Here is a 21,208-nt window from a genome sequence, read left to right as displayed (position 1 = left end):
ACTGTAATTGTGCCCCTGCCCCACACCACCCATTCCCTGCCCAGGCCCTTTAAATTGAATCAGGATGTACAGCTAATGAGGTGAAGCAGGAGAAGCTGGAGCGCAGGTAAGGGGATGCTGGAGCCTTTGCCCCCTGCAAACAGGGCCTTGCCGTGCCATTTCCCACCTCATAACGGGGGGCAGACACTACCCCACCACAAGCCATACTGTGTCACGTGAGTGTCCCAAATCCAGACAGCAGCGGGAGCTGACTGTTGAGGCAAGGCAGCTGGATCTTCTCCCTGCAGGGAAGCAAAGTATGAAGGGAAGGCACTGTGTTGAGGGCAGGATTTCTCAGCTTAGAGCTGCACTTCAACTAATCCAGTTATGAAAAGCATAAACTTACACATTGGTTTAAAATGCAGCCATACAGCAGATGTACCACGTGTGGCAGTTTGTCTAACCTAAGTTTCTGTTTCTCTTCAGCTTGCCCAGCCTTCGCCCGCTGCTGGACATCAACTATTTGCCTGTAACAGATATGAGGATAGCGCGGACCTTTTGTTTCACTAACGAAGGGCAGGCTTTGTACCTCAGCTCTCCCACTGAGATCCAGCGCCTAACGTACAGCCAGGAGATGTGCGACAACCTGCAGGTATGGCCCAAAACCTCACTTCACTGCCTAGCTTTGTCTTTGTGTGGGAGGGCCAGTGGCCTGAACAGCGAGTACCTGTAAATTGCCATTTTTACCGCTAGAGTTCTCAAAATAACACGATTTCTATGATTTCTAATCAAAAGATTTTTTTTTCAAATGGTTAAATAACTAATACTGGCATTTCCAAAGATGATACTTTGTTGTCAAATCACCAGCATACCTGTTGGTGAGGGGAAAAAAAAGAAAGGAACATTTTTTTTTAATTTTTAGTATCTCAAGTGACATTAAAGACAGGTGTGTTCCTTTGTGCTTGCCTGGGCTGACTGACACCAGAGAAGCAGATCAGAGAGAGGTCAGCAGCTCTGTTGCTGTTTGGACTCTTTTGTGGCAGTCACCTTGCTCCTGTGCCCTAATGGCTGGCCCGTGTCTCCAGCCTGCCCTCGTGTAATTGCAATCTCTGCTGGCTCTGCACAGAGCCAGATTTGCGCCCAAATGGGACTCTTCACAGCCTGCTTCTCTCAAAGTCCTACCAGACGAAAGACCAACTGTTAAAAATGACTGAAGGGAAAGAAGGGGAAGTTAGAAATTCATAGCAGCCACAGCAGTTGGTACCAGCATGTGTCCAACCACATAGCAACTGTGTCAGTGAAAATATGCATTCCTTCCCATATTTTATATATTTTTTTATTTTAACCCCCAAAATATCTTAATACCTGCAGCTTTCAGTAGTTGGGTAGGAATATGGGACAAACTGGTGTTGATAGTATCAAAAAACACACTCTGTTTTAATATATTTTTAATTATTTACTGTTGTTTTCACTCCACTAATTGGCACTTCCCTTCTTCTGTATAAGGAAAGCAACTCCCATTGTACATTAAAACACAGTAACTACAGAAATGGTCTAATTAAAATAATTTATTTTGAGCAAAGGTCTTTACAATGTTAGGTTTGGGTTTTTTATAATGAAAATGCAAATTAAAATGTCATTTACTGAAGAGGAGGAATTGTGAGAGGTTATAGGGAGAAACATGAGTAATAAAAGAAAAAAAAAAAAAGAGGGTGAATAAGTTCTAGGTTATATAATTAACAGTGAACTAGGATAGAAATATAAAAGAAATGGTCCTGCCAGCGCTCATTATGCCCTAGGGAATAACATGTGCTGAGCTGCTCAAATCACATCCCAGCACTGTCTGTCTCAAGTCTGAAGGAGCACTGTGAGGAGTGAGCATTGCATACCAGCGCTGCACAATGGAAAAGAGAGAGTTTTTGCAGGGAAACAATTTTAAAATTATTAAAAGGTTTGCTCAATGTATCTTAGATGGTGAACCTATAGCAAGATGCTGTTACAAGCTAGATTTTTATTAACCTTAATAGCATCATGCAACAACAAAATGGAAACAGCCCTTGCTACTCTGTACTGATGAGCTACGACTGCTTGGATCTTGGCTTTTATGCAACAGGGACAGTAAAAGGCATGCACAGCCATTAGCCGTGTACAAAAGGCAGATGACCCAGCATCACCTGCTACCTTGGAAAACAAGCCAGGCGGTATGAGAGAGGCCACTTAGGCTCAAAGGGCTACAGTACTTTTTCTCCCTAGAGCAGGTGACTCTGCAGAGGAGCAGTGAGTGAGTCACAGCTCTGTCCGAAGCACTCAGCTTCCCAGGGGCCTTTTGTGCAGCACAACAGCTGTGTCTGCCTGTTGAGGCAGAGATGAGCAAACACGGAGCTAAGCAACAGGGCAGCGACTGCTCTCATCACACAGCCTTGCTGGTCTTAAACACTAACGGGACCACATGCTTTCTTTACCAGTTTAATTCTGGGGAGACCACCTTCCTAGTACTGCTGCAAATAAAGCTAAGCCTGAGATTTGTTTGGCCCTAATTTAGTTCAACTGCTCCAAAATCTCTGTCACCATGACAGTGCTGCCAGACACGCTTATTTAGCATTACTGATGGCACTGCCAAAATGCACAATAACAATGAATAGGAAAGAAAGAGGGGAGCATGGAAGGCAATGGGCTTTTATTTAAAAACAAACAAACAAACAAATGAAAAAGAAACCTCTTAACTGCTATCGAGCACTGAAATCAGGTATGCTGTAAAGAGAAAACAGAGTGAATGCCCTGCTTGCTTGGATAATCACTAAAGCAAAACACATAATTCACAGCAAATTGATTATTCAATTACAGTGTCGTCTCTGCTGTTTCTAAGCAAAATGTGATCTTACCACTGATGTTTTCACAGACTTGACTATATCCAATGCATGTGGATTTTAAACTAATGCAAATGAAGTAAAGACCCAGACCTGCTTTCATGTCAGTAATTTTTCACGTGGACTTTTGCCTGACTTACTTTCTAGGACATGCTTGGGGATTTGTTTACTCCTGTGGAAACACCAGAAGCCCAAAACAGAGGCTTTCTCAAAGGACTTTTTGGAGGAAGTGGACAAGCTTTTGACAGAGAGGAACTCTGTAAGTGACTGTTTGTTTGTGTTTTTTTTTTCTTTCCAGAAACTGGTACACAGGATCTCTTGCTCTTATCATCTAGGAACGGAGTGGTACATAAGATTTATATGATTGGTGGTTAAAAACAAAAAGAAAAGAAAAAAGGGCAGGGTTCTTGGTTACCTTATCTGTGATTATTTCACCTCAACAGCTTCCTTTAAGCAGTGGAGGGGTGGGGGTGCACAGCTGCACTGTAACAGGCAGGTGCAGAGAGCGGAGTCCTCCACGTGGCATCTGCACACCAGGTGTCATTGCTGCAAGGCTGCAGCTCAGGGGCCAGAAGCACCAACAGCACTACAGCCAGTGACTCATTCCCTATTTCTATTTCTCCTTTGCAGTTGGTGAGGCCACAGCAGGAAAAGCCTCTCGCAGTCTTGCCCAGCACATACCTGGATCAGGAGGAATTGAAGGCGTGAGAGGAGCCGCAGGAGGAGTTATTGGGGACCTGACTCGTGCACGCATTGCCCTTGATGAGCGAGGACAGAAACTGGGAGAGCTGGATGAAAGGACTGCGAGCATGATGGCCAGTGCAGAAGCATTTTCCAAACATGCACATGAGGTAAGAGCCCTGGCACCACACACACAGGACTAGGAACCACAAACTCTACAATTATTCCTTTGCTTCACTTCAGGAAATTCAAATACTGTGCTCCCCATTCACCTGGTCATATTGTTTTAGGTGTAGTCACATTAACTTAAATGCTATTTTTTCTGTTCTTTCCCCTGCACAATGGAATACCCAAAATAAACTTCATTGCACATCTCTTCCTTTCATGTTTTCATAAAATGAACATCCATTGTTAGCCTCTGAATTTAGAATGTGGTACTTCTCGTCTCACACCTTTTCCACAATATCATCGTGACTAGTCTTTTTTTTAAGCTGCTTACTGCAGCAGATCTATGCAGTAGGGCAGAAAACAAATAGGTGTGTACCTAGGAACACTGACAGATCTTACTGGTGAGAAGAGGAGAAAACCTCTAGTACAGCACTGTGATACAGTTATTTAGGATAATACTGTGCTTAGAGGTGGAAATAGAAAACTCTTCCAGCCCATGTTATTAAAGCTGGGAATCAACTAAAGTGATTTTTTAATTTTTTTTTAAGATAAAAAGTATTAAAGACTACTTCTCCAAAATGTATGTTTTTCAGTTAACTGTACAGCTGGTTTAACATGCATTACATTTCTGGATAAGATTTTTATGTTTTTATTGACTTTTGTTAAGTGTGAGGCAACAATGCATGGAAGGATCTTGCCCTGAATGCAAAACAGAGTTTATATATTCAGCGCGTATATACTGTGCTCCATAGATGAGCTTCTTTCTAAAGGTGTTAAAAGCACTGGCACTTCCCAGTCTTCTGCAAAAGGAAAGTGGTAAAGGAGTTAAAGTTCCTCAGGAAAAATCTTTTCATGAACAAGAATAGCAGGTAAGCAATTATATATATGGATATATTTTTAAAAATTTAACAATTACTATATAAAATATTTAAAACAAAATCTCACTGGAATTAAGATCCGATGATTATAAAAAGGAACAGTAATACACTACTTCACTACTTTTGAAGTTTGTGATGCTTCTCGTGCAGGACAGTGTTTTATATCCCTTTGTTTGTTTGCCATTTCTGTAGGTGATGCTGAAATACAAGGACAAAAAATGGTACCAGTTTTAAACTTTCAAAGAGTCTGCTTGTGGCTATATTAAGAACACTGTTCAGGGAAGCAATGTTCATTCCCAAATCTACCAGTCACGGGTCAGAAGCAATTTTTCTCCTAGAAGATGTTTTCCTCTTACAATATTGGATTCATCACAGTGAGATTCAAGGAGAAATTTTTTAGGCCATGAGATGGAAGCTACAGTCATGTGGGTCTTACTCCAACACCTGGCTGATGCAGTAGCCAATTTTTTCCAAAAGGAACTCAACCATCACTGTGGCATGTATTTTTCAGAAGCTGTAGGTATGAACTGTGGGGAGTGTGTCTGGTTAAAAATATTCTGTACAAACTCGAATGTTAATGCACTTATAAAACTTTGCATGACTAATTGACATCTTAAAAAAAAAAAAAAAAAGAAAAGAAAAAAGAAAGCATGTTGTGACCGAAGAAAAATGGGATTAATTTCTATTGAGAAAAAAAAATACTTAAATGGCAAAAATCTTTATTTTTTAAAAATGAGACTACAAAATGTCAGTACATTTCAAGCATGTTTGCTACTGTTCTCAACATAAAAATGCGTTGAGCTGTGTTTTCTTATATGCTATTTATTTCCCTTGAAAAACCTTGCTCGAAATCAGTACTGTTTAACTCCTACCAGAAGAATAAATAACTTCAACAACCTATGCCCAAACTTTACAGATTTTTCAAGTAGCTAGACAGGCACTATCTGAAATGTCATTAAAACATGAGGGTAGATGGTTTATTTGCAATTCAGAGTACATGACATGTCATCCTTATCTGTACTTTTAAAAACGTGCTCTAGATTTATCTCACTTGTCCTTGGAGGGGGCTATGCCATTTTTCATCCCCATGGTTTCGGTATCACTTGGTTGCCTTATTTCTTTGTAGCAGGAACAGAAAACAAGCTTAGGAAATCTTGAAGTTAGGAAAGGCACAATGGGAAACCACAGTGCTACAACTTGGAGAGTCCCATCGATCTCCACTCACCAAAACTGCTTAGCAGCTGGCAAAACAGTGATTATTTTTTTTCGTAAGTGTTTGGTTGAATTTATGCTAAGGAAACTGCAGACCCCATCAACCTAGCAGCGAGAGCTCACAGCAGCAAGAGTAAAAGATGGGCTGAGGAGGAGCATGGAAAACAACTGTCAACATATGGCACTGAATTGGCACATAGAGCAAATGACACCACAGGTGTGTGGCAATTGATTTTCTGCTTACGCTGCTAAAAGTAATTTGCTTCTGCTTCAAAGTGGCTTGTTTGGTTTCTACAGAGAACTCAGCAGAACACTCTCCAGCTTGTAGAGTCAGAAGACAACAGTAAGTAAAACCTATCACCTATTTACATGGATGGAGTCCTAGTCCGTAGGAATATGCTGCATTCACAGTAGCCTACAAGAACCTCATTACCACGCAGGTGAACTGTTAAGTTAGAAATTTTTCCTACATGGGCTTGGAAACAAGGCACTGAAGACTTGTTTTCATGCACCTGGACATAGCTTCAAACTAGAAAAGGAAAGTGAGGAAAGGGAGGAAAAGCAACATTTAATTTTTCTCTATATGAGAAGAGGTACAGATGATGTCCTTTCAAGGAGTCCTGACTGGCACTGATGCAGCCAGACAGCATCCCCTTGGAACTAGATCTTAACTTCACCAGTGTTCACATGATCTCTCTCAAGGATGCCCTTCCCTTATCTGTTGTTTTCTTAAAATGGAGCCCAGGAAATTGTACAGTGTGGAAGCCTAGCTTCACTATCGGCACAGCTGTGCAAGTTAAAGGGATGGAACAGAACTGAGGTGTTCAGTTTTAAATTCATGTTGTAGCATAACAGGCATTCTGTGCTTTACAGGATTTTTATTTTTCTCTGTGGGCAAAATCAAAGTGAGAACCCTGACTGGTCTAGCTCAACTGGGAGTGAGACACAACAAGTTCTCTGTCACAGGAAAAACTGGACTATAGTTGAGAGAACTGTAGAAACTTGCTGGGAAAAAGGTCAAAGCCCAAAGATGCCTGAGTTTCCGCTGAGAGTTAAGGAACTGAAATCGTCCGTGACCCAAGACGCTGTCTGTGTGTTTCTGTGCGAGGAAACAGCAAACTCACCACTCGAATGCCAGTATGAACTGGGCCAGAGAACTCCTTCCAGAGGCCAGATCGCAGAACTGGTCACTTGCATATGAGGCAGTTTCACTGTAACCAGGCATCTAGAATGACAGATAAGTGACAACAATAGTAGAGCCATTCTGTATCTTCTGTTTAAATGTATATTCACTCTGCCTGTGCTCTGGGCTATATCCCCAAACCACTAGTCTCTAGGCAGCAAAATCATTTTGTGCAGCAGATCATTTAAACCCTCCAACCAACTTTATAGGCCTTGTTCTCTTTTAGAGAAGCTAGGTCATCTTCATTGGTGTCAAGATACCGACCAGAACTGGTTCTCCACCCAGCCCTACACTCATTTATGCACTGAGACAGTGCAAATGAAAAGGCCAGTACCAGCTGAAGTGTGGCACTTGGATATCCATAGGCTACAGGGCCAGTTTCTGCCATAAATTGGTGTAATGTAGTCAGCCTTTAATAACTCAGCCCAGATGAGCGCTAGCGCACGGTGGTCAGGCAGCAGCAGGCACACTTAAATGGTAAGGTAGGCAGCAGTTCTGCATTAGCTTTCTGTACACTGTACCTTGTGGAGGTGGCAGACGTCGCAAGCCCATTACCTTGACATCGGTGGAAGTGTCTCTTCTGGCTGGAGCTGGAGCCTGCTCCTGGTTTGAGAATCAAGTGTAAAAATTTACGAAGGACTTTGAATTGCTAATCACCATAGCATGCCCAGGGAGAAAAGTGTCTTCAACAAGTCATTTACACGCTGTCTGACTTATCTTGGCAGCCACCACTCTCTGTCTTAAGAACAGGGGAAAAAAAAAAAAACTTCCAGTAGATTTCCATTTTATGCAACAGAAGAATTAGAATTTAGCATCCCTCAAACTTAAAAACGTGAATAAGAAATTGTAAAGCAACTTTTCTCTAGTACTCCCCATTAGGTCACAGCTGTATCTTGCTTTCCACTCTTACATATTTCCAGACAGTTACAAACTGCTATTTCTGTTAAGTTGACCACTTGTGACTATAATTATCAATTTTCTGGTAGTCTGTAGAGATCTAAAAAGTTGTATATGTTTGTATATAGAACATTCTATATATAAAAATATATATATGTAATGTATATGTTGTATAAGTTTGTTAGTGCACACTGTTAAATGCTTTCTATCAAGATTTACCATGTATGTGGAAAAAAAAAAACTTCACTTAAAAACTTCAATGAGGGAGGAAAAATTCTTGCCTGACTGATTTATTGTGAAATGAGGGGGAGTGTGGGATTTTTGAAAGGCCTGACCTGAACACTATTAAAGGCTATTAATGAAAGTACTAAAGTCACAGCGTTCAGAGCAACGAGCACAGCATCTGAATTGCTGTAAGAAATTAAGGACACGAGCTGTCACTGTATGTTGAAATCATGTGCTTTCACCTTTTCCACTAAGATAGCACCACCTCGAGCAAATCCTAAACCTGGAGGTAATCTTCAACATCGTAATCCTCAGTTACAATAGACCAGATTGCCTAGAAATATTTGTTCAATTTAAAACACGCCTTTTTTTGTTGTTGTTTGTTTAGATACCCTTTTCACTCACATTCTTTGCAGAAGTTCTGTCACAACCACGTCCCAAAACCTGATGCACAGAACTTGCAACAGCACACTCATACATCTGGGTTTGACCAGATGTGTTTACACTTATGCATAGAGCTGTAGATAGACAGAGCATGCAGAGAAAATACATTAAATTAGATTATTTATATGTTTTCAGAGTAGGCAAGTCTTCAATGAAGTACAAGCTATTTTATTAAAAAACAAATCCATTCATAGAGTGTAAACTTAAGCTTCAAATATTGAATTAAAAGACAAGCTAAAGAAGAATTTGAGAATCAGGTTTTGTTTTGTATAATCACCTGTTTTTTAAATGATTTGATTTTTTTTTAAACAGTTCTATAGGTCCACTATTTACATCAATTAGACATTCTCTGTATTACCCAAATAGCTTCCTACATGAATATTTAGCAGAAATACTCTATTTATTATGCATATTGTATAAAATTATCACATATAGAAATTCTCTAAAACATATTCCTTTTATGGAAGCCATTTTACACCAAAATGTATTATAATGGAGATATGCATACAAAAAATATTTTTTTCAGTATACGATTTAAAAAGTGAAGAAAATAGTGCAGCTTAAGTAAAAGCTGTGTTCAACCTCAGGACTCCTCCATTTATAAGATGTGTGTATTGTAACAGAGGCAAAAAGCCAGATTTCATTTAATTCCACCCCTTAAATACCCTGGCACCTGTACATCATTTTTCATAACCTAAAGGTGAACTCAAGCACAGTATAATTCAGTCTTGAATGTTTTTTTGCCTTGGTATGGTCTTAGTAAGAACACACTCTCTCTCATTAAGGAACTACATGTGGCCATTTGTAGTCAACTCTTCATCTAGGTGTATAAGCAATAGTCATGTAAATGAGTGTTTCCATTCATGTGTTTTGTTTTGTGGTTAAATCAACAAATCAAACATTGTACTTTTTTTAAATAGCAACCAATGCTCAGATTCAGTGTCAAGGAAACGTGGACAGAGTATGCATTAACAAGTCGTTACCTGTATTTCACAATGAAGGCAGATCTGGGGTGAACCACATGCTCCTGTGCTAACCCTTTCCTGTTCCCACAGGTATCCTAAGACAGCACCACAAAAGGAAAACTAAGGCATCGTTAACTGAAGCTGTTTGAAGTTCCCAGTTTAAAAAATAAAAAAAAAAAAATAAAAAAAAAAAAGAGGGAAGGAAAATAAAGGAAAGAACTGATAACTAGTTGGTGTAGATCTCTTTTTTCAACCTGTACTCCTAGATTCTTTATAGTAGTTCAAAAGGTGATCAGTTTATGTAAAGCTTTTGGATGGATCTTACACTACTAACCAAGGAAAACAAATCCAGCCACAGTTGTTGCTGAGGCGGGGATGGCACATCCCTTCCTCCAACAGCTTGAACAGGGACAAAACCTGAACCCAGATAACATGCTTATACTTCACTGCATACAACTCATAATTGAAATATCCATGCCCAGAAACATTAACCTTGTACCTGGACTTCTTAGCCAATTGGCAGTACCCTTGTGTCGTTTCCACTGCAGGTTAAAAGCAGCCCTGTACAAGCTAAAATCTCAAAAGTGCAGAATCAAGCTATTCTTTAAGGGCACTTACCAGCAATGGGATTCAGTTGCTCTGCCAGGAGAGGCTCAAAAATGTCAGCTGAAGCTACTGAGCTTCCAGTTCACCTTCCTTCTTTTCGGCTACAGATTTATAGGAAAAAATGGCAGAAGAATCTCTGCAAACTCTCTTCTTGATGAAATGCAAATAGAATGGGACAAAAGCAAAAGATCTAAAACAGGGGGTCTGTCTTGGGACTGGTGCTCATGATACCTTTATCCACGACATAGTGGGATTGAGTGCGCCCTCAGCAGGTTTGCAGATGACACCAAGCTGAGTGGTGCAGTCGATACACCAGAAGGAAGGGAAGCCATCCACAGGGACCTGGGCAGGCTGGAGAATTGGGTCCAGGTGAACCTAATGAGGGTCAGCAAGTCCAAGAGCAAGGTGCTGCCCCGGGGTTGGGGCAATCCCAGAGATGAGGGCAGACTGGGTGGAGAACTCACTGAGAGCAGCCCTGCAGAAAGAGACCTGGGGGTTCTGGTGGACAAAAAGCTCACAGACACACACACCATGGCAGGGGGGTTAGAACTAGATGAGCTTTGAGGTCCCTTCCAACCCAAACCATTCTGTGTTACTGATGCCAGGTGTTCCTGCTACGGAGTATGGGGAAGTTCTGCCCAGTACTGAAAAGCCCAGTACTGGAAAGGGTTCAGTAGTAGCTTGAATCAGAATTTGAGCCATTTTGACAGGAGAGTGCATGTGAACTGAGCAGAACAAGGCTGCTCAACAACCTATGGGAACGGGCTCTCCATTTGAGAAGCTGGGTCACACGGGGCCACGTTATGTGAAGACAGCACAGCCCTGGTGACCTCCGTTATCTGTTAGGACTGGATCCTCTCCCGATGTCTTTTGGCAGGCAGACACCCACCTGCTGGTGCGTCAGCCAGGCAGTGCAGGGCACAGGACAGAACCAGGCAGCAACATCTCCACGCGTGCTGCACGACAAAGCTGCCACAATAACTGCAGCTTCCAACTCCTCCACAGCGTACATCCATCTTTTTCCTGGGCTGCCAGGCCACACTTGTTATTGAGCACTCTCTGTAGTGCCAACAAAAGGCAAAAGTGGGCTGCAGAGACACCAACAACCTGAGGAACAGAGAGCAAACACACACACAGGCATCACATCCTGGCCACGGGAAGATGAAGAGTGACCCGCACTCCATTTATCTGGCCCTGAGCAAGAAAAAAGCCAAGTTTACAACTGGGCCTTAGCACGTCATAGGGTATAGGTGGGAAGGCAAAAATATGTAAGTAAATAATTCAGTCAGAAAATCTCTTTCTGGGTCACTTACCAGCATCAGAAAATCACAGGTATTATTTTCAGCACAGGTCTCAGCAGTGCCTCTGCTTATCTTAGCGAAGTCCTGTTCTGCTTCCCCTGCTCAGTCTCCTTAATAGTTAAAGTCTAATCAGAATTAGGGAATGTAAATAGCAGCAATCAGGCAGCAGCTCAGAACCAGTCCTAATATCATGACTCAAACACAGCAGCTGCCTCGCTCACAGAGCAGTGGCCACCTTTTATCTTCCCATTTGCTCCAAATTACAGCTTAATTATAATGAATCCATCGCGTTTGTTTATCAAAATAAGTTTAGTTCTGTGTCAATCATGTTATTGATTAGCATCTCCCTGTACAGAGAGCTTGCTGAGAAATACACGCGAGCTCCATCCTTCTGAAATCCTAAAGGGAGTGTGCAGGAGGCAAATATTGCAGTGTGCCAAGGAACAAGCAACTCAAATTATAGGAACTCCAGCGAGGCCTGAAATACAGCACAGGTGTGTCACCGCATGACACCCAGGAACAGGAACTCATTAGGCCTTGTGAATTGATAATGAATCCAACCCAACATCTTTACAGGCAGAGCACACAAATGGTCAGACGCCAGGGTGCCGAGGCTCAGATCTGTTAATAACAAAAGCTTTAAGAAGCCCAGAATAGAGAAGAAACAACTGTCTATCAAGCGAATGCCGTGGATAAAGAGCTCAGCCATCGGGTGACAGATGTGGTAGAAAACCACTGCGTGGAGAGGGCAGGAAGGAAACAAAGAAATTTTGATGTAAAGTGAAGAAAACCAGAAATAAAAGCAGGAAAGAAGGTCAGCTGAGTGCTGAGAAGAGCAGTCAGGGCATCACCACCTGGGGTTTTGACTCAATACCACACATCCATTTTGCTGCACAACGGGCAGGTGGTGGATCAAAGTCCGGGATGTGACCTTTTGTGTGGGTGCCCCATTAACATCTTTTAAAAACTCACCATGTGCTTGAAACCTCAGAGCCAGATACTTCTGATGCCAGGATAATGGCCACGCCAAAACCGCTGTATTTGAAGTTAACAAGCTCAAGCAGCAGTGCTCTCAGGCTGTTCAAAGCTGAGCGTGCATCATCTCAGATCAGGTTATAAAGGAAACTTCAAAAGTACACTTCTTAAAAAGGATGCAGCAGAAGTTCGGAAATGAAAGGAGAATAATTAAGGGCTTGAAAATTTCTCACAGTAGGCAAGTATGGAAACCAGGGATTGTTTACTTTAGAGAGAAAATGCGGAAGAGAAGACATGATAAAGTAAATAGAGACAAAGAAGATGATGAGAGGCACCTGTCCTCCCCCTCCTTGTAACACACAATGGCCGTACGATGAAGGTAATAGAACTCAAGATAAGGCACTGCATGAAAGTGAATAAAAATATCTGAGCTTGTACAGCTATTGCACAAATCAGTGCATCAATCTGGAAGGAAAACAAAATCACACAACATGAGGCTTAGCCGGACCAGGAGAGTAACACCAAACGTTGGCAGGTTAATTCCTTGCGAGCTCCTTCCTTGCTCCCTCTTTTGAAGCACCTGATCCTGCTGCTCTGAGTCAGCCTCGGGGCTGGCTCCGTCTGAGAAGCCCAAACTCCCAGAAAAATCTTCCTTCCTGACCACAGGGACACCGTCAGAAACACTGTAGCAAAGCACAGGATAAAATCTGAGCAACTTTCAGCAAGGCTACCAAGGTGAGGCTGCCCGACGAAACTGGTCTCTGAAGACCCACAGGTCACCCACCAGCCAGCGAAACCTCATTAACGCAACAGATTTCAAACACCAGGCGAGGCTGTCGCTTGAGCCAGGCAGACTGAGCTGTTTTTCTTACAGCATGAATTGCAGTTAAGTGTTTAACCAATAAATTGGGTTTCACTCTTCAAAATGAAGGCTTTTGCTGGAGACTTTGTGTTAACTACAAGAGTCCAAACAATATCCCTGCAAGGTAGCAGTAGGATGAATTACACTAGTCAATCACCAACACATTTTCCTAAAAGTCAGAGGCCAGCCAGGCACCAGCTGCTCAGTGCAGCTATAAAGCCATTTGTGCACGTGAATACCAGCAACAGAATTAATTACAGAATGATCCTAGCAGATGCCTACAAAATTCAACATTAATTGCAAACACCGTGACATTTTTGTCCTGTACACAATTACACACAAGAACTTCCAAATAATCTCTGTGCTTTGTTTTAATTAAATAATCCAGCTCATTTCATACGCCATAAATTCATTAGGCTTTGGGCTTTGTTTTAAATTACAAGAACAAGCATATTTTAACAATTAATTTAAATAGTGTGCTTTTAGCAATAATAATTTCCACAGTTCCGTAAACATGTCTCACAGCACCGTCTGACCTTTGAGAGGTTTGGCTCAGTGAATTCATACCAGCTTCCACAACCCATGCCAGATGACAGTTTGCAACGATGTCCATAGAAACCCAAGCAGGAGAACTGCACCATGAGCAGGTCTCTCACCGCCTGCGAGTGTGCTGGTCCTTGCCTCGACCTGTCCATGGTGTGTTCCACATCCAAGAACGCTGTTTCATGTCTATAGCTCCAGGTCCTGCAGGTCTCCCCAGCTAGGTCCAATTTTCACTTTAACATTCAGTTTTACTGAGAGTTTGACAGCGTTTTCCATCTCGTGCTTGACAATCTGAGCTACCTGTAAGAAAACACACATCGGATGTTGCAGTGTTGTGTAGAAGCCCAATGTACACCACCTCAATGCTCTGTTTTCATGTCAATAGATAGGGTGGACATCTGCAGCTCTTCCATTTATTTGTACTGATGGGAATGTAAAATGTAACAGAACATTTTAATCCTTATTAGAGTTTATGGACAGATAAGTGTTCAAAACAAATAACATTTTATGCATTACAGAATTGGGACTGGCTCCACATTGTTTAAGATTACTTTAAAAAAAGCATGAGTAGTTTCCATTAAGTACTTGAGACTCCTGCCCTCTCCTCTTTCACCCAGATGCATAATTCTGAGTGTTTCATGGAGTCTGTTCTGAAAACAGAAATGTTCAGAGAGCAACATACAAAACAAATAAACCAGAGGCAAAGAACTGTGCTCCTCCTCATCATGTCAGCATGAGAGGCACTCTGAAACAAACACTACAAACTGCTGGGAAAGCAGATTGCACTCCATGCAATGTCAGAAACTGCTCGGGTTTGCCCTCAGTTTTGTTGAGGCAACTTCAACTTGCTGCCCTCCAAAGGTATTTTTAAGAAAACATTCATTTAAGTGCACAGTTAAGGGCCTGGAAGATATTTTTTGCTTGTGACTTTTAGAGACTGGATTTTTTTTTCTGACGGTAAATACCTACCATGGATAAAAGGACACTTCCTAACCCAAGACCCACATGGAGTCCAGCCTGCCCTGTTTGCTTTTGAGAATGAATCTTTCAATCCACACTCATCCCATCCCTCACTGGTACCCATAAGGAGAAATTTCTTTGTAAATTTTTACAGGGGAATGGAGGAAGGTGCAGAGGAGATCATAGCACAAGTTTACAATAGCATTATTAGGTAGAGGGAGATCTGTCTTCCGAAATCCTACACCTTACATATCACATTTCAAAATGATCCCGATAACCTAGAAAAATGCTTTGAAATAGGATGTAATTCAGTACAGACAAGTACAGAGTAGGAGGGAGCAGAATAGAAAACTAGGATAATCTACTGTCCAAAAATAAGATGAAAAATAACTGTCTGAACAGGAAAAAAAAGGAGTTAGAGATTAAAAACTGAACAGGCCTTAAGCAAGGCATACCTTTGTAGGAAAGAAAACAAATGCAGTTTGAAAAAGAAAATGTTGCTTGTGTGATACACACACCAATTTCCCACTCTACTGAAAACTACTACAGCCTTGATTAAGTTTTGGGCCCAGTATTTTCAAAAGAAACATGAACCATACAGAGGGAGATTCTCTGAAAACAGCCACACGTCCAGCAAGACACATCAAATTCCTTCAAACTCCTCCTTCCCAGGGCCTGCTTAACAAGACAATTCCCACCATCTTTGGTAATATTACCACAATCTCGCTGTTGTGACGAGTTCTGAGAGCTGCCCCCTTTCACTTTGACATGCTGCACAGACCAGGAAAGCCCTCGTACCTCCTTTTCTTTTTCCACACCTTTAGCACAAGAAACAACAGGTGTTACTCCAATTTAGTTCTCTAAAAGAGGCAACCTAGCTCACTGACAGACTGCAAATCAAACGAATGATCACTAGCATTATTTATCTTACACAAAATGGTAAGGATACTATGCTGACTGGAAGACAAATTCCTAGATATATAGAAAGATATTTTTAGTTTTCTTTTGTGAAGTTTTGCAGCTGAAACTAAGCTGCAGCCAGTACCAATCATGGGACAACACCAACTTTTCTGAATATGAACCCTTATTGCACCCAAGGGGTGCACAGAATCGCAGAATATCCTAAATTGGAAGGGACCCACCAGAATCATAAAGTCCAATTCTTGGCTCCAAACAGGACCACCCAAAATTTAGACCATGTGTCTGAGAGCATTGTCCAAACGCTTCTTGTACTCTGTAGGCTCAGTGCTGTGACCACTGCCCTGGGGAGCCTGTCCCAGTGCCCAAGCACCCTCTGGGTGCAGAAGCTTTCCCTAACCCCCAGCCTGACCCTGCCCTGCCCCAGCTCCATGCCGTCCCCTCGGGTCCTGGCGCTGTCCCCAGAGAGCAGAGCTCAGCGCCTGCCCCTCCGCTCCCCTCCTCAGGGAGCTGCAGGCTGCCATGAGGCTCCCCTCAGCCTGCTCCTGTCGGGGCTGAGCAAACCAGGGGACCTCAGCCGCTCCTCACACGTTTGGCCCTCTAGACCTTCTATTTACCATTTCCCTAGCTTCCTTTGGACACTCTCTAACAGCTCTCTAACAGTACTTCTTATTTTGTGGCACCCAAAACTGCACACAGTGCTTGAGGTGAAGCCACATCAGTGCAGAGCAGAGCAGAGCAGAGCAGGACAATCCTTTCCCTCAGCTGGCTAGGAATGCCGTGCCTGATGCAGCCCAGGGTATGGGTGGCCCTCCTGGCCGCAGGGTACGCTGTTGATACCTCTTCAACTTGCCACTGACCACAGTGCCCAGATCCCTTGCTGCAGGGCTGCTCATCCCCCACTCAGCTATTCCCTTGCAGAAGCGGTGCTGTGGAAATCACAGAGCATTTTCAAGGAGTGGCAGGAAACTAGGAAGAGATTGCTACATTCTTTAGTTCACATTGCTCGGGCAACTGATTTCCCTCCCCAGCTGCAAAACGTAGAGGGACATCAAGGAGGCCAGAAGGGAGCTATCACACGGGGAAGGGGAAGCAAGGTCTAGGGAAGAAGCGATCCCCTTTCAACACAGCTTTATGTGCTTCTTTGGAGTCGAAACACCCGTGGTACAGCACCAGCAACAAGTGCTGGGCAGCGCCATCTGCTCTGGCCGTTCCACTGTGATGTCACTGTGGTGACTGCGGGTGTCACGGTGATGTTCAAGCATCTCCCACCAGAACGCCCAGACAGACCAGCTGGGTCTCACTTGCTGACTGGCAGGACGAAGACTGAGCTGCCCACTGAAATGGCTTCAGGCGGAAGTTTCAGTGAAGATGAGACAAAAGAAATTAAAAGGGAGCCGCTTCCAGCAGAAACTTCACCCGATGCTGCTCCAGACAAGCCGCTTGAATCCTCAGAGTCCCCTTCTGCTGAGCCTCCGGGACAGGATGGAGGAGCAGCTTCTGATGGTGCTGCAGCATCAATAGAGGGAGGAAAGGATTGCCCAGCTTCCACTGATAACCGTGAGAGCAGACCCGGTAGTTCTTCTGAGGAGCGTGCTGTCAAAACCAATGTCTTCTCCTTCCTCAGTTTCCCAACGAAACTGTGGTACCTAGTTGAAAGCGACGAGTTTAAGAGCATTTGCTGGGCTCGCTGTGAAAGCTGTATTGTGATCGATGAGGAAATGTTTAACGTAGAAGTGCTGGGGAGGACCGGGCCGCAGAAAATTTTTGAGGCTGACAGTGTGAAGAGTTTCATTCGTGAACTTAACCTGTACGGATTCACCAAAATGAAATGGACCTTCCCAAGATCTGCCTCGCTTCCCAAATTCATGGCAGAAGATGCATTTTCTGCTCATAGGAAGGTACATCACTTGCTCCACACATGAACCAACACTCACGATATTCTAGTGGGAGATAGGGGGGGTTAAATAAAGTAGGCCTTGGCAATAGAGGAGGTGAGGACGACAGTAAATGTTCTAAACTTAATGTCTTTCTCAGGCTGGTGTCGAGGTATTTGTCAGGTGGCATTGATGAGTGGGAGAAATGTGGATACACTATATTTGGGTTATACTCAATGAGTTTAAATTAATGGAATGGAAATATAAATAAACTGGGCTATGAGGAGTCTACTCGGTTTAATATAGTTGCAAGATCTCTTGCTGTGCAATATCTGAATTCTTGTTTCAACTGTCGGATGCACATTAGCAGGGTAGTCTTACCTTTACCTCTATGTTAATGCTACGCAGAAGCATCTGTCGAGTCATGGTAGCTGGGTTACTCAATCAACGATTTTTTATTATTTTTGGGAAATGGTAGCAACTAACTCTCCTCCTTTGCATTTTTTTAGTTACTCCTCTACCACAACCCCAACTTCAAGAGGTATTCTCCCCACCTGCTCATCAACTGCAATCGCCGTGCCGCCCTGAAGAGGAAAGCCACGGCTGCCCCTGCAACACAGGCGGATCTGGATGCAAAGTGCCCCAGCAGCAGCAGCTCAGGCATCCAGCATGGGCGGGGAGCAGATGCTGGGCAGGAGAAGGACGGGATGGAAAAAGCTGCAGAAGAAGACACGCAGACAGCAGCCCCCCCAGGGGCCCCTCTCCCAAAGCGCCAGGCAAAAGCCCCCCCCCAGGCTAGCGGTGCCCATCCAGCCTCATGCACGGATGCTCCCTCCCTGCCAGGCCCCGCTGCAGAGGCAGCAGGCAGGGACAATCAACAGCCTCCGGCCTCCCCCCAGCTGCCAGCACGCAGCAGCCAGAGCCCACCTGCCTCTCCTACTCCCACACGGTACCACTTTCTGCCTCTCATGGGACCCGCCTTGCCACCTATGCAGCGAAACGCGGCAGCTGCGCGCTTTCCCGGGGCTGCCAGACCTCCCTTGCGTCCACTTGCAAGTCCCGGGCTGGCAGCAGCCTCTGCCACGGCCATGCCAAATCCACCCGACTGGCAGCCCTCAGCACCCCCACACTGCCCAACTTGCACCTGCGGCTCAGACAGGACAGCTGCAGGCGATGGGCCGGCACCCTAGCGCAGGACCCACTAGGGATAGCAGGGAGAGCGGCACCCACTTCCAGGTTCAGAGCTGTTCACAGTTGTTCACAGTTCATAGGCTGATTGTTCTGAAAATAGTTGTTTGCATAATAAACCTTTTACAGTTCTCCTGTGTCCATTTATTATTATTATATACATTTTTATGGTGTAACCTCAGATTGAGTTTGCATTTCTTTCCTCAGAAGGAAGGACAAGCAACTGTTCTGACATCAATGTGATGGTTTTCTGTAACAGTCAAGCTCTAGGTACTTAGCTGTAGAGAGTAAAAGACTGGGTAATGTTGGCATGCTGCATGCACTGAGGATGCTCTTCCTAATGATGGCTTCTGAGGGCAAGTTGAGAAAGTCCAATTAAATAACAGCATTTTAATTAGAGAAGACTCAGAAAGGGAATGTCACCTTCATAGTAGGATGAATGCTTACAAGGGAAAGGCCCTACATTGCCAGGCAGTAACAACCTGTGCTTAAATTTCTGAGCTAACATTCATGAAGGTGCTGAGAAATCAAGTGCTTTGGAGAGGCATCCCTGAAAAGCAAGAGAGCAGAGTTCAGAAATGATGAAAAGATATCTGTTTAAAATATTGATATTGATAGAAATGTTGGACCACTCGGTGGATAAGGAACTGGCTGGATGGTTGCACTTGAAGAATTGCAGTCAATGTCCAAGTGCAGAACAGTCATGAGCGGTGTTCCTCAGGGACCAGTCTTGGGACCACTGCTTTTTCATGTCTTTGTTAGTGTCATGGGCAGTGGGATCAAGTGCACCCGCAGCAAGTTTGCCAGTGAGCCCAAGCTGAGTGGTGCGGTCGACATGCTGGAGGGAAGGGATGCCATTTAGAGGGACCCGGCTCAAGAGGTGCACCTGTGAGAACCTGATGGAGTTCAACAAGACCAAGTGCAAGGCCCTGCGCCTGGGCCCTGGGTGAAGAATGGATTGAGAGCAGCCCTGAGGAGAAGGCCCTGGGGCTGTTGGTTTGATGAGAAGCTCAGCATGAGCCAGCAGTGTGGGTTTGAGGCACAGAAAGGCAGCTGTATCCTGGGCTGCATCAAAAGCAGAGTGGGCAGCAGGGTGAGGGAGATGATTGTCTCCCTCTTCTCTGCTCTTGTGAGATTCCACCTGGAGCCCTGTGCTCAGCTCTGGGGCCCCCAGCACAAGAAGGACACACAAGTATGACAATGAGTCCAGAGGAGGGCCCCAAGGATGGGTGGACGAAGGGGCTGGAGCACCTCTCCTGTGAAAACACGCTGAGGCAGCTGAGGTTGTTCAGCCTGAAGAACAGAAGGCTCTGGGGAGACCTTACAGTGACCTTACAGTGCCTAAAGGGGGCCTGCAGGAAAGCTGGGGAGGGACTCTGTCAGGGAGTGCAGTGACAGAACTTTTTTGGGTAATGGTTTTAAAATAAAAGAGGGTACAATTAGATTAGATCTAAGGAGGAAATTCTTTACCCTGAGGGCAGTGAGGCCCTGGCACAGGCTGCCCAGAGAAGCTGTGGGTGCCCCATCCCTGGAGGTGCTCAAGGCCAGGCTGGATGGGGCTTTGGGCAGCCTGGTCTGCTGGGAGGTGTCCCTGCCCATGGCAGGGTGGGCTTTGTTCATCGTTATAAAAGGACTGATATTGTTGTGGCTCATTCGGAAGTAATACCATTTATTTGTAGCAGGAATGGGAAAAGAATTGAAGTTTATCTACTGAATCTTGGTAATGCTTTAATTTAAATGAGTAGAGAATAAGATACAACCTAACTACAAGCTTTTGAAGATTAACACGTAGAGCTTAGTCACTTATGGATATCTAAGGTGGCCAATCTTAAAGGGCTTGATTTTCCACAGTTCTGTGCTTACAGTTTTCTGAGCATCCTTTTTAAGTGTTACCAAATTGGTCACCATCCTCTAGTTGCCATTTTAAGGTTTTGACTATTTTCATAACAGTTAAAAGATTGATTTTGTCACTAAACCTTAAAAGGTAAGTGCTATGCAGTTGGTTTTTCTTCTCTCCAATCTGAAACTGACCTGAAGAAGTTCATCTGCATTGCATTAGGGAAGATCAGAATAGAACTTGATGATTCCTGTAGTTTTAAGAGATGCACATTTAGAAAAATCGGATTCATTAACACTTTGTTAGCCTAGAAAATGGCATTATTTTGAGATTAGCTTTTGCAGGTTTGCACTCTAGTGCAAAGAAGGTTTTCACAACTAGGAAATTGTTCCGTGACAAAACGGGATATGACAATTTGAAGATGTGTAAAGACTTCCAGAAATTGCTTTGGAATGGGTACCAGCGATTCAAGGTAAAGCAAGCCACTGAAGGCATTGCGCTTTATTTGAAGTCCATAACACTAGGACGATTTGATCTCCAACCCTCTCCAGAATAGGGGCAGGGCATGACAGGGGAAGGATGCCTTGGTTAGCAGAACTGAAACTGGATTTCATGCACTTGAACAAAACCCTGTTCAGGGAG

At 43.8% G+C, this 21,208-nt stretch overlaps 2 protein-coding genes across 11 annotated transcripts in view; one reads left to right on the top strand and one right to left on the bottom strand.

Moving 5' to 3' along the window:
- Positions 1 to 9,657, top strand: part of STXBP5L (syntaxin binding protein 5L) — a 198,971-nt gene extending 189,314 nt beyond the window's left edge. For 4 of the 10 annotated variants that reach the window (XM_072043792.1, XM_072043791.1, XM_072043782.1 and 1 more), the window contains 4 exons: positions 466 to 631; positions 2,994 to 3,105; positions 3,477 to 3,697; positions 4,766 to 9,655. In XM_072043792.1, the coding sequence (XP_071899893.1) occupies positions 466 to 631; positions 2,994 to 3,105; positions 3,477 to 3,697; positions 4,766 to 4,807 (541 nt within the window). In that variant the 3' untranslated portion in view covers positions 4,808 to 9,655. Of the gene's footprint in view, positions 1 to 465; positions 632 to 2,993; positions 3,106 to 3,476; positions 3,698 to 4,765 lie in introns of all 10 variants that reach the window. The other 6 variants (XM_072043761.1, XM_072043774.1, XM_072043771.1 and 3 more) reach the window with 3 other exon arrangements.
- Positions 9,658 to 13,596: 3,939 nt separating this feature from the next.
- Positions 13,597 to 21,208, bottom strand: part of POLQ (DNA polymerase theta) — a 75,555-nt gene continuing 67,943 nt past the window's right edge. The window contains exon 30 of the mRNA XM_027449663.3: positions 13,597 to 14,086. Coding sequence (XP_027305464.3) covers positions 13,973 to 14,086 — 114 coding nt within the window. The 3' untranslated portion in view covers positions 13,597 to 13,972. The remainder of the gene's footprint in view (positions 14,087 to 21,208) is intronic.

Source organism: Anas platyrhynchos, chromosome 1 (assembly GCF_047663525.1).
Source record: "Anas platyrhynchos isolate ZD024472 breed Pekin duck chromosome 1, IASCAAS_PekinDuck_T2T, whole genome shotgun sequence".
Taxonomy (NCBI): Eukaryota; Metazoa; Chordata; class Aves; order Anseriformes; family Anatidae; genus Anas; species Anas platyrhynchos.
This window is presented reverse-complemented; position numbering and strand designations above follow the sequence as displayed.